General features: G+C 41.8%; 1 protein-coding gene across 4 annotated transcripts in view; it reads left to right on the forward strand.

Moving 5' to 3' along the window:
* The window catches only part of PCDH15 (protocadherin related 15), a 455,276-nt gene that overhangs the window by 244,571 nt on the left and 197,073 nt on the right, over positions 1 to 13,632 (forward strand). For all 4 annotated transcript variants that reach the window (XM_051618391.1, XM_051618393.1, XM_051618392.1 and 1 more), the window contains 2 exons: positions 5,423 to 5,531; positions 11,660 to 11,772. In XM_051618391.1, coding sequence (XP_051474351.1) covers positions 5,423 to 5,531; positions 11,660 to 11,772 — 222 coding nt within the window. The remainder of the gene's footprint in view (positions 1 to 5,422; positions 5,532 to 11,659; positions 11,773 to 13,632) is intronic.

Raw genomic sequence — 13,632 nt, forward strand, 5'->3', positions numbered from 1 at the left:
AGTGGAACATTCAAACAAAGGTGTCTGCATAAGAAGCCAAAAACCTCTGAGGTTTTTATTCAAATAATTCAGTTACTACATTTAAGACATGTGACAGTGTATATGTCCTTCTGTTGAAAGTCTGGAATTCATGGAAAACTTAAAATGTTTTAAATAACATAGAAAATATTTGGAAGATATGTAATAGTTCTAAAAAAATTCACTTTAATATTGTTTTATAATGCTTGAAAGCAGGCAGAGAGGGAGCTGTTGGAGTAAGGCTCAGGCATGGTGCTGCTAGTCAGTTCCTGAACAAAAGCAAAAAGAGATCTGGTAGTGAAAATATATTCGAAGATACCAGCAGGAATACTGTGTCTGGCAGCTCACTTTCTCTCCTCTCCAGGGAAATGTGGCTTTTGCTTTTTTACTGAATAAACAGGATTGTTTAAAACAGTCTTGGCTCTATTGTCAGTTTCTCTTCTAAACAGGAACTATTTGCAGCCAGATATTGGCTAACCACACAAGTCAAAGGGCAAGACATAAAAAGAACATAGCAAAAGTAATGTAAGTGTTTTCCAGATACACTACATGCCTTCAGACAAAGCATTTGAATGAATATTGGCTGGTGTGGGTTTTTATTATCTAGGCTTTTTAATTTTATAACAGTAACTTCAGATCATTTCCAGCGGTCCTTCCCATCTTTCCCGTGACAGAAACTGGATACTGCTGCTTTTTGAAGTGTACATTGTCTGGGGACTGGGGTAGGTGAATGGCACTCTTTTATGACATTGATGAATCAACATTTTATTGTTCATTGATCATTTAATGATGAATTAGCAGAGATCTTTGTATTGAAAAGAGCTGAGGGGAAGATGCCCAGTGCTCTGTCCCTACAGCCTCTAAGCAGTCGAGTCATTTTGACCCACTGCCCTCCGAACACAGCTGAGAAGATTTCTCTGAGAGTTTTGATTTGTGTTTTTTCATAAAAAGCCTGAAAATGTAAAAGGAAAATGTGAAGAAAAAATCAATTAAGTATGTGGCCTTCTGTGCTTTAAGCTGCAGTCTTTTGCAGGTGGCCCTCATGCTCTCTGCTCTGAATAATCTAGCATTATCTTTAGTTCTTGTTGTGTTCTGCCCCTTGTTTGTGGGGTCACGCAGGAGTGAGATGAGCTGCTCCTGTACTAGCACAGATCCCTGTGGATTCTGCCCTCTCTTCCTACAAAATCTGAAAGCTTACTCCTGCTCTGCCTCACGTCTCTTAATCTGTTTGGGGATACCCAGGTTTCTGCTTGTTTTCTGTCTAGGCCAAATTTTCATACGAATATGTTGTCAGAGAGCTTGTCCAAGTTGGCTGGAACCCCCCAGGGTGCTGTATCCAGCAGTTCCATGTACAGATGTACCAGCAGGAAGCCTGGGGGGCTGTGTTTCCTTTTGCAGAAAACCAAACAAACCAGGGAATATTGTACTTATTGATGTGCTTGCTCAGAGTGTTATTAAATCATCTGCTAATTTTTCCTGGTGCAAACCTGAGGCTTCACACTGGTATTCCCCTGGGTTGCCCTGGGACCCTTTGAATGTTGGTGTTACGTTTGCCACCCGCTCCTCCTCACAGATTTTAAGCACTTTTGAGCAGTAGATTACATAGCACAGCAAGGTCATATGATTCACCGTTGCCTTCCTTTAGAAACCCATCTGCTCTTGGCCTGGTGTTACTTTTCATTTGCTTTGCTCAGTGCATAATGTCTCTTAATATTATGATTTTTTATGGGACTTACAAGGCATCCTGCATGGACAAGATGCTGGCATGGGGACCCATCAGAGTCCTTTCATGGTGAACACAGAAGGAGGGGAAAAAGGAGGGTTTTGTGCTGCTACCTTATTCTCTGTGAGCTTTTTTTTTCCAATTTATTTATTTATTTATTATTATTATTTTGCTTTGATCATCTCCTGGCCCTGCAGACTCCCTGGCAGGCTTCCTGTCACATTTCTGTTTGAGAAAGAATCTGTTTGTTTTGTTGTTTTTTTTTAATTCATTAATACTTGTGATAACATCTGCAAGTTGGGGATTGGCTTCTTTTTTTTTGGCCTGTCTGATGGTGGATTCTCCTATATTGAAACACCTGGAAGTCTGCTGATACCAAAACCAATAATTAGGAGATATCTTCTCTGATGAGGAAAAAAAATGCATGTATGCATTTTTTATCTTAGAGCTGACAGAATCTCCTTGTTTTTTGCTTTTCATCACCTGCTTCTCCCAGAGCTATTTTGTTCTTCTCTTGGAGAAGTGGCTGGTTTTTGAAGGACATCTATTTATTCTGAGTTACCTGCCCTGAATGGCTGCACAGATTTGCCTTGCCCTTTCTGAAGCCCATCTCAATAAAACCCCCACGTGCTTATTCTTTACCTTCAACTGAGTGGCCTGAAGCAGTTGTGGGCCTCTGCAAACACCTCACTTTTTCAGGGGTCTATTTTCCATTCCTTTTAATGAGCTTCCACCTTTTTGTGGAACTCCTTTTGAGGTGGAGGATGACAGTGTTAGGGGTTTTTTTTGTCTTTTCCAAGACTGTTGGATCTAACCCACAATGGTGGCTATCACAGACCCCACTTGGTCGTGTTTGCCCACTCTGCAGAGGTGTGAGGAGGCTCTGCCTCCTCTGCTTCAGTCAGGACCCATCTTCTACCTGTATGTGACTGTGCCCTGCCTCTCCGAGGACTGAGCAAAGTTTCACCTTTTGGTCTGTACCAGTGTGATCTGCTGCCCTTTAGTGACAACTCCTGAGCAGGATACATGGAACAGGTTTGGGGCTGGGGACCTGTCCCAGCCAGGTGGGCTTGGGGGAACCCCAGAGGCTTTGCTGCCAAGCATCACCATGGACTGGGAGATGTTGTGAGCACCTCTTTGTGCCTTTTACCTTTCAAAGTGCTCAGGAAAGAAAGAAAGGAAGGAATTCCCTATGTAACAATCACAGTTATTACTGCAATTGATTAAAGCGTGTTTTGACTACCAATTATTTTTCATAAAGAGTACATTTACACTTTCTGAAACAATCCTACATATGTTTTTATGAATCCATTAGCATCCTTAATGGCTGCTGCTTTGTGCAGCAGAGCTATGTTTTCCTAGTTCTAATTTAGGTTTGATGAAACAGATACTTGCATTACCTACAGATCATTAAAACAATATGAAAGTACCTTTCGTTTTGCTTCAAGGCATATCAGCCCATTCAAAACAGCTTTGAATTATCCCCAAACATTTCAGCAGATTGCAACTGATCTTGCTGCATAGTATCTTCTAGTTTAGGAGCAGCCCATTTAGGGGTGTATCTAGTACTTAGAAAACCAACTTTGGGTAAATTAATAAACATTCATTCCACCTTTCATTTGTGGTTTTCCTGTGCAGCTTCCTTTGGCTTCAGGGACTCTGGTTCTGCGGAGTCAGTGTCCTGGTGTTGGATTAAATACCTGTTGTTCAAGTAGAACCTGCTTCATTTCCAATGCAGTTATTCGAAATGTTGCTCTTGAGCTCCTCCCTGAGTTGGAAAGGCAAGCACACATCCTTGCTCTCTGAGTTATATATCCCACAATTGTTATTGGAGTGTGGGTTTGGCTGTTGGGTGCAGCCAACAGCTTGTGAGTGGCAAGGCCAGACCCACTGCGGTCACTCCTGCAGGACTCAGCCTTGCAGCTTGACCTGCAGGATTGGGAGTGGAAAGTGTAAAGCTTTTTCAGCATTAGCAAATAAGATTTTGTTGTGGTTGTGTTTTTAACTGCAATGTACGTTTGTCTGAAAGTGCTAAAGTCGATCTGTAAATTGAAAAAAATAACATTTTAGTCTTGAACAGCTTTATGCATAATCTTACCTGCCAGCATGTAACTTTTCTGCAGTTCTAAAGCGTTTTAAAAATTCAAACATATGTCAAATATATCTTCTTCTCTCTTTCTTTATGCCTATTTTGAGCCTGTCTTCCACATTACATTGTTAAAGATTGAAATTTTTTTAAGAGTCAGAAGTGGAAACAGGCATATGACAAAGGACCTTGCCTGCTCTTTGGGGACTGTGGGAGCAGTAGGGAGCAGAGAGGCAGAGTGAGGAGGTACCAGTCTTGTGTCGGTAGGCAGATGCTCTGCACCCACACATGGCTACAAGCCCTTGCTCATGAGCCTGGAAAAGCCTCCTCCGACCTCAAGAACATGTAAGAAATTACTTCTGGGTGGGCAGGCTGCGGGCAGAACAGCTTGTGTCATTGCAGATGACCATGTGGCTACACATCCAAAATTCCAGAAGGGGGTATCCAGTCTCCCCTCCTGCAAAGTGCCTTGCATCCATTCCTGTCTTGTTCTTCTCCTCCAGGCTCACCTCTTTCCCATCCAGGTTCATTGGTGGACACCAGTAAAGCTCTTGCAGATTTCTTCTGAATCTCAGCAGGAGGATTTCTAAAGGCTGTGCCAAAACTTGGCCAAGTGTGGACTTGTTCCTATTCCTACGCTAAATTTCATGTTCCCTCTTGTGGGAACTTTCCAAAGCCAGGGCTGCCAGATGAGTTGTGTGTTTTTCAGAGAGGTTGTTAAACATTTTGGCCAAGCAAACAGAAGTTCCAAGAAGGAGAGGGAAAAGACTGATGCACATACCTTCATGGAGAAGCGGCATTTCTAGTTGATTAAGCAGTTAGGCTGTGAAACTGGCCTTTCAGAGCTGGGAATGGCAGCTGTCATGTTACCACTGCAGAGTGGATTGGCATAGGAAAGCAGAAAATATTCAAAGCAACAGTGAGGGATACGTGCTTTTGGTAGGTAGAGAAAGCTTGCTAACTTGGTAGCTAAAGAAGCAGGCATACAAACACTGAACAAGCTGAAAGCCTGCAAATGTGTTTTCAGGCTTTTTGTTTCCACATTTGCATGCAGGATCACTCCACTTCGCAGTAATGGTGGGAATTATTGCAGCATCCACACAGGCTTTTCAGTGTACCTGTCCTTGAAATGTCTGTACCTTGGCTTGAGTCTCTTTTGCAGTACATATTTGTGTATCACAGCCGCTCTAGCTCCTAATGATTCTCAAATTCAATTTGGTTTTATTTTCTTTTTTAAAGCGTTTGCTGTATTTCACTGTTATGATGATGTCTGAAATGTCTGATTCAAGGGACTATTTATAGTACCACAGTCAAGCATTTGTTTGAACACTTGCAAGCTTACTTTCCTTGAAGATGCTATTATAGTATAAAATATATCTAAAAGAAAAGAGATTGCTGCAGAAATATGAATGTCACCCATTTAATTTTGATCTCAAAAGGGATGTGTGCTGAAACTATTCTTACATACGAGTATTTTTCCTCCTGCAATTTTAGCAAATGCCTTTCTCAGTGAGATTATTTGGTGTTAAACCTAGAGATTTGCCTGCTGGCTTTCTAATTTTTCTGTTTCCAATCTGTCTGATTTTTCATTTCAGGCACGTGTGAATCCCATCAGTGTCACTCCACCCATACAAGCCATAGATCAGGACCGAAACATCCAGCCTCCTTCTGATCGACCGGGCATCCTCTATTCCATCCTAGTTGGTTGGTGTCTGCTACTCTTGCTATCACTCACAATCAATCACTTTATTATGACCAGCCAGAGAAAGATTGACTGGGAGAGTGGAAGCTTAATAAAAATTCCTCTTGTGGTTAGTGGGATGTTTGAAATCATTGTTCTACCTCTTTATATTTAATTACAATTTGAAGCTCATTTGGGGTGGCTGCATTACTTACTGTTATTTATTCAGATCAGATGCAGAATTGTCTGGTCTAGTCAATGAACCAACACAGCAAGGAAAAGGAGAGAGACATGTCTGTGCTCACAGCTAAGCTGTGGTGTATGTTTCATTCAGAGGTGCAAAGGTGCAGTAACAGATGCTAAAGAAAGGCAATTAGACTGGGTTTCCTTCCAAAAGTGTCCTGGCACAGAGCAACTCAGAATCCAACTGCATCCACCTTTAATTTTGCTGCCTGTGAGCCCAGATGCTTTCCCTTGGGATTCAGTGTTTGGGTAGTTGACTCTGCTGTTCCCTGGCCAGGGAAGGACACAGTTCTGGGAAGAGTTCAGAGACAGCCACTTTTGGGGGGCATGTCTTCTATTCTGCTTTATATGTTTATTTCCTGCTACTTCCCTGTGTTTGGCGTTTGTTTCCACTTGTTCATCTTGTGTGATTTGATAATGGAAAGGCCTAAGGCAGTGGTTTGCAGTTGCAGTCCTCCAACTGCCCTGCTGCTCCCAAAGTACAGAGACTGATGTAGTAATTTTTTTGTCCTGTGACTAGCAGGGGAGTGGGAAACTGTGTGTTGGGTGGAATCACATCTTTTTCCTGTATGCTCTGGTAAACTGCAGCTACATGGAAGTAAAGACTTTAATGAGCAGATTGAAGAGTTTTGCTTGTCATAAAGTAAAAGAAAATAAAAAATATGTATATTACAGTTTAGTTGTGAAAGGGGAAAAAATAGTAGGTTTGATAGGTCTGTCATTTTAAGAGCCATCTTAAGAGGCTAGAACAAATCACTACTGTACCAGGTACCATATTACTGAATGGTCCTGAGCTCCAAAATGCAGGAGCCTGAACCCACCCAGTGTCTTGATGCATTTCCAGAGCTCTGCTCCCAGGATCGTGCTAAGGAACAGGGCAGTGGAAGGTCAGCCTGAGCACCACAGACCTCAGAGCCCTCTGGAAAGAAGTGAAATTTTGTTTGGATAGCCATGAAGCAAGCTGGATTCCTGTATGATTCCAATCTGACAGACCAAGGGTTGCTGCCAACAAGTTGCTGTCAACTAGTCCCCTTCTAGCAACACAGCTTCATAAGGAAATGTGTAGATACTTGTAGAGTAGATGTATGTTTGAAAATTGACTTGGTTTATTAAGAAATTGGTTTGGCTTATTTATAAATTCTGCTATTGACAGTTATGCCCTTGTGCAACATTTAGTCCGTATCATTGAAGTTCTTTTCAAAACTTGCTAAGTTCTTCTGGATATTTTTAATATTTGAATGACTGTTTGACCTCAATTCAGGAAGATGTATTATAGCGATTTGGGTTGGTTTTTGGGGATTTTTTTCAATGGAAAGGCTATCTCCTCTTTATTTATTTTTATTTTTTAATTATTTTTTTGCATGGTCCTCAAAAGGATTTCTTTTTAGATTTTAAATCTCTCTTCATCTTTGGTAGTATCTTGTGCTGCTTTTATTTCTCTTTTACCTCAGAAAATATAAAACAGATTAATGGGAAATAGGCCTTGCAGATACTTCTTGTTATATGGATTTTTCCCTTGTAGTTCTTCTTTCTGTCTTTGGATATGTCTTTTTTAAAACCCTAGAAGGTCTGAACTATGCCCATGGAATGAAAGAAAAAGCTGCTTACCAAGTATGAGGATGATTCTGAATTTTGTTTGATTTGACTGTGTTGTAATTTGGTGATTCTTTTACCCTTCCTTCTCCTCCCACTGCATACCTGTTCTAGCCCAGTCTTGGCATATGCTTTGGGCATTAGGGATGTTATGTATGAAATCTGCATCTTTTTATCAGTGTTTTTAGGATCTTTTAATCACTGCTGCAATAACCCCATTCTACTTGATGTGTCTTACTAACCTCACCCATAAGCGGCCATGAAGATCTCTGCCTCTCATGCTTTCAGGCTAAGTAGCCTTTCAAGTGTTCTGGCAAAGGTCACCAACTGGAACACAGAAGATTCAACCTAAACATGAGGAAAAACTTCTTTATTGTGAGAGTGCAGAGCCCTGGGACAGGCTGCCCAGAGAGGGTGTGGGGTCTCCTTCTCTGGAGACATTCCAAACCCATCTGGCTGTGTTCCTGTGTGATGTGCTCTGGGTGATCCTGCTCTGGCAAGGGGGGTTGGACTGGGTGATCTTCAGAGGTCACTTCCAACCCCTAAGATTCTGTGATTCTGTGGTAAAATGTCAAGTGATGTTTCCAGTTATGAGAGTGCAAGTGAACTCTCTGGGCTCTAAGAACAAGAGATTCCTCTGCATTTCATTGAAAAGGAGCTAGCTCCCTGCAGGAGGTAACAAGAAGTGCCTGTGGAAGTCTTGCTGCATGTCCACATGAGCATAACAGTGCTGAGGGGAAGGCACTTGAGAGATGAGGAAGTAGCCTAAGTGTGTCACCAGCCTATTATTTTGTGTTTTCTTTCTCATTCTCACCTCTGAGTGCAATCCTCTCAAAGGATGTATCAAGAAGTCTGAAAAAACTGATAACACAATAGAAGATTAGGTCTTAAATATTCTTTAGGGTCATCCTCAGATAGGAAAACTACTTGCAGCATAGTGCTTCTGGGATTGTTGTCTTCAGTTTAAAGCATTGGCTACAGTACGTGATGGAAGAGCTACATTCCAAAGTACAGTAAAGTACTTGAGAGAAGAGGATTCAACTGGGGCCATGCTGTAATATTTAATTTCTTGTAGTGTTTTTTACATTAGGCAACGTGATGTTTGGAATGTCTTCTAATGCACTGATTTCTCCAATCCCTGGCTTTCTGGAATGTTAGTAGGTTTGGGTCATTGCAATAGACCCACATGCAGTGCCTGGTGTGTCACGTGTGTCAGGAAGCCCTTTGCATGTAGTGGGTGTGTATGATGAAAGGGGGCAGAAGCCAGCCCACCTTCCCTCATCTGTAATCTCACCCTGGTTTTCTTACATAGTGCTAGCTGCATCTCCACCCTGTGCTGCTCTGGTATTTACTGCTTAGCTCTCTTTGAAGGTTTCCCCTTAGCTGTTTTCACTAGTAATTTTAAGGCTTTCTTTTCTCTGCAGCTGTTTCTTGGGAACAGTCAACTCTTCCTTTAAATCCTCACCCTCTGCTTTTGACCCTGGAACTGTCTGTGATTTCTGCTATTTTTTCAACACTTCAGTGTTCTATTTGTTTGGGCAAAAAAACCACAACATTTTGGGGGGGTTCTCTCCAGTCCAGTGATCTCCCTGGCACATTTGCATGGCAGGCAACATGCCCTAGAAAAAAGCCCTCCTTTGGCTCCAAGAAAAGCAAGCCATAGAGTGCTCTTCGCCTTGTGGGCACTCCTCTGTGCTGTAAGATCATCGAGGTAGAGGAGATCAAGCTTCCTCCTGGGCTGTCATCTTGCTGCTTCTGTTGCCTGGGCCAGAAGAGTGTGACCAGAGGCCTGTTGAGCACTCAGTGCTCAATTTTGGTGCAGATGGTGCCATCTCATCTCTGTGTGCTCAAGTATGGAAAAGAAACCTTTTGCCACTCTTGATGTGCTGTCCTCCTTTCCCAGTCAGGATTCAGGCAATCCAGCTGTATTATGTTCCAATCTTTATTTTCCTGATTGTCCTCCTTGTCTTGTCCCCCTTTATCTGTTTTGTTTTATTTTCTCTTGGATTCTTTCCTGGCATCCTTACACAATATTAGCTTCATCATCCCTGCTGTGGATCCCTTCATGCCTCTTACAATTGTCTCCATCCTCCCCTATGTATTTGTTCTCCTTATTTCTTACTTTTGCATTTGGACCTTCATTTCTTGATTTTTCTTAGCCTCAGCATCAACCCTTATGCTGGGCAGCCTCATGAGACGACAGCAATCTGTTCCCTGCCAAAACCTTGGAGCTCTTTCTGGATGCCTATTGCTCTTAAAAATTAGATCAGTTGATTAGGAGTTGAAATTAAAAAGGGGGAAGGGCAGGAGGACTTGGAGCTAGAAACTGCATTTATGTTGGTGGTGTAATAGAAAAAATGATCCGTAGTGGTTCTTCCTGAAGTTAGTACTTTCTGGATGTATGGCTGTATGGCATACATATATACAGAGATGTTTGCAGAATATATACAGAATGTGTGTGCATTTATATGCATTACATATATATATATGGACACCATCTATATGCATAATATACTCCCAGTATAACAAGTGGTTGTTCAATGATGAGTTGCAAATCCAAGTATTGCACATGAGTTTGGGCAGTAATCTATTTCCTGGGATAGCTGCTGGCTTTCTAAAAGCAGTTTCTAATCATTCCACTTGAAAGGTGAACAAATCATAGCATCATTTATCAGAAAATTAGGGGGCTTTGTGTTGAATCTTCTGCCCTGTTACAGTGTACTGACGTGGCAATATTTGTCCTGCTCTCTGGGCTGCTTTAAGGTGTTGTAACTCATCAGCTCAGAAGAGCATTTATCCCATCAGCCAGGAGTGCTCTCTGCCTCTCGGCTGCTACACTGGACTATTCAAAGATCTAAAATGACTTGAGATCTGAGCCTGGCAATCTGTGTTTTGGTTTCTACAGATACTTTCAGTAACACCACTAAGCTCTGAGGTGCCTGAGTTCATGCTGGCTCTAAGCGCTTCTGCTTTCTGAGCCCTGCCCTCTTCAGGTTTGTGCTCTCACGTCTCAGGGTCAGGCTGGCTCAGGGAAAGTCAGACAGTGAACCAAAAAAAATTAAAATGGCATGAGGCAGAGAAGCTAGAGAAAGCAGATATAGTTTTCTGCCACACAAATGAGGAGAGAATGTACCTTTGTCTTCCAAAAAAACCAACCAAACAAAAAGGTGTAGCTTCTGTTCCCTGATAGGCAGAGACTGTTTCTGAACAGGCAGACAGTGTCAGGACGAGAGGGCCTGGCCTGAAGCTGCTGCAGGGGAGGTTTAGGTTGGGTATTAGGAAGCACTTCCTCATGGAAAGGGTGATCAGACATTGGAAGGGAAGCGGTGGAGTCACCATCCCTGGAGGTGTTCAAGGAAAGGGTAGATGTGGCACTTTGTGTCATTGTCCAGCCCATGTGGTAGTGTCAGGTCATAGACTGGACTTGATGGTCTCAGATGTCTTTTCCAGCCTCAATATTTCTGTGGTTCTGTGATTCTTCAAATGGGGTTGGAGAGTACCCGGAAGACTCTCAGCCATGAAGACACTATTTGCTGCTGACCATAAATGGAAGCTGTTGGACACAATTGAGGTTTCATCTGGTGCTTTCTCCTTCTTTTCTTGGAAAAAAAAATCTAAAATAACTTACATGTTGTTATGTTATTAATAATGCATTCAAGAGCTTGCCCACAGGTGCAACAGGGCTACAAGAACATTTAAAATATGTGCATTTTAAATTGCAAATCTCAGGGCATCTTCTGTGAGCAATAACATGGCTATCATGGACCTAGTGGTAACATCTTTGTTATGTCACCCATTGTGTGTTTTCTTAGTTTAAATGTGTGCACTCAAAAAGACTGTTTGTAGTGTTTCTCTGCTGACTGTGTCCAGGGAATACTTCAGGGGAAATATACCTCAAAGATGAGAAAGTCTGAGTGGTGGGGGTGTGTGTGTGTGTGTGTAGCAAGGCAGGTGTCAGGAGGGTGATGGTTACAAGAGGAAGGTGATTTGCAGTAAGAGATCATTTCTCAGTGCCCTTTTATCTAGTTAGATTCAGATGTATCTCCTGGAAGCTGAGAAGCAGATTTTCCACCAGCTGTAGTGTTTTGGACTCCTGTTGTTATCAGGTACTTAGAATCTTCATGTTTAGGGAGAGTAAGGAAATAATGATGATACTAGTAGTATCCTCAAGCTCTATGTACACACTATACAGTATTTTATCCTTAGTAGCAGGATTAGTTTTTGTACCTTCGATGACTAATGAGTAAAATAAATACAATGCTTACTAAATCATTCAGAAGCAGCGTTTCCTGAAACCTCAATGTCTTTTTTACAGGTACTCCTGAGGATTATCCACAGTATTTCCATATGAATCTCACAACAGCTGAACTCACGCTCCTAAAGCAAATAAATAGGGATATACACCAGAAGTTTGACTTGGTCATTAAGGTAATTTTGGCTGAATTCTTATCTCCATATGCTTTTGAAAATGGCTTAGGAAAACAAAAAAGTTATAGAGAAAATGTGGGGTGGGTTTGCTTGTCTTTCCTGCATTTTTCTTTTTTAGCTTGTCAGGCATCATTTAGCTCAATTACAGGGATGAGGGATGTGAAGTATTTCTGGAAAGGGACTGAATCATGGTAGAGTTCTGACATTATATTGATGTTGTATGAACAAATGAAGTACCAGTTGGACATGTGCTTTTTATGAGCTCAGAGTTGTCCTGAGAATGTATTTATTTGAGTTATCATGTTTTCTCCAGTTCACAACCCATGTTAGAGAATATATAGATACAAATAACTGGGTCCGGAATATTGGAAGCAAGGAGAACAAAAAGTCTTCTCCACATCTTGTAGCAGTTTTTGCGTGCTGCAATTTAGGGTGTTTTTTGGTGTGTTCGGGATGATTCCAGAAACAAAAGCAGCTCCCTCCAGAGCTCTGAAACGTACAGAGTGCTGATCTCCTTCAGCTCCTATTGCTGGGAAAGGACAGAACCACTTGTGTGGGGTTGGTCTTTTCAAATCCTGTCATTGAGGAAGAGAGCTGGCTTCCCTCCTCCTTTGTACATAATGTTTTGTCCTTAATTTTACAATCAAAACTAATAAGGATCTGCAGTTCTTAAGTGAGCCCTGTGATCAGAGCCTGTGTCAGTTGTGAAGAGCCTGTCTTTGCCGAAAAGTTCAAAATGCATCTTCATCTAGTTGCCAAGTCCTACTTTCACAAGCATGAAATAGTTTCAGCAGTTGCTGCTTTCTTTGCCAATTTGAGGATTAAGAGGTAAAGAATAGGTGCTGACTGTATAAATATTTAATTGCTAACTTTGTTAAATGCAGTAAGCTGTTAATTTTACTTTGAGCAAAACTGTACAAAGCCATAAGCTTTGCTGCGGATGAAATTTGTGTGAACAGGCTGCTGAAGTCAGCTCAGTCAAGACAGTCTCTAATGGGAAGAGAGCAGAATTACATTTACTTCTTTTGGAGACAGGCTGGAGTTGTCCCTAAAGCTGTTGTCTAATGACACAGAAAATTCTGTAGGTTTTCCTGTAATTACTGGTAAGCAGAAGAGCAAATAAAAGAGAAAGGAATCACTATCTTAGAGTAGTAGATCACTTGCATATTTATCAATGTATTTAATCTAGAAACAAGAGTGGGCTTTCCAAACTGCAGTGTGTTTTTATATAAAGCCCTTGCTGTTTGTATTATTTAATCTATTTCTAAATGCAAGGCTTGCTCTCATATGGTAGGAATTATTTGTCTCTGCTAGCCCCCAATTTTTTGGGTGTGTTACTGGTGGCCCTGGCAGCAGGCACTCCCTTTGGCAGGAGCAGCTCCTGCTTTGCCAACCTATGGACCTCTTTGAAAGGGTGTGCACTAGTTGTTCTAGCTCCCTGCCTCAAAACATTTGGCCTGTCATGCAGTCAGAGCAAAATGCTTCCTCAGAGAAAATCTCAGTAGGATTTTGTTGGGTTTTTTTGGTTTTGTTTTTTTTTTTCCCTTCAGAGCAGAAGCAAAGCTCAATCCTGTAAGCATTTGGGAGTAGGGGGAGCAGTGATCCACACTTCTGCTCTCAAAATGGAGAGGCATGAAGAACATATACAAACATGTTTGAGCAACCTGGGTCCCCAGTTGTGCCTGTGCCTGGCCATGCAAAAGCTGACTGGGGCTAGTATGTGTGTGATTTGTAGGAATTCTGTTTTATACTAACTCTGAGCATGTGTTAAGCACAGGAGAGTTGGGGACAGACTTGAAGGCTCCCTCTGTGCATCTCAGAGAGGGCAACAGTTTGCTTGGGAAGATGGTAGTAAGTTTA

The sequence above is a fragment of the Apus apus genome, chromosome 4 (assembly GCF_020740795.1).
Source record: "Apus apus isolate bApuApu2 chromosome 4, bApuApu2.pri.cur, whole genome shotgun sequence".
Classification (NCBI taxonomy): Eukaryota; Metazoa; Chordata; class Aves; order Apodiformes; family Apodidae; genus Apus; species Apus apus.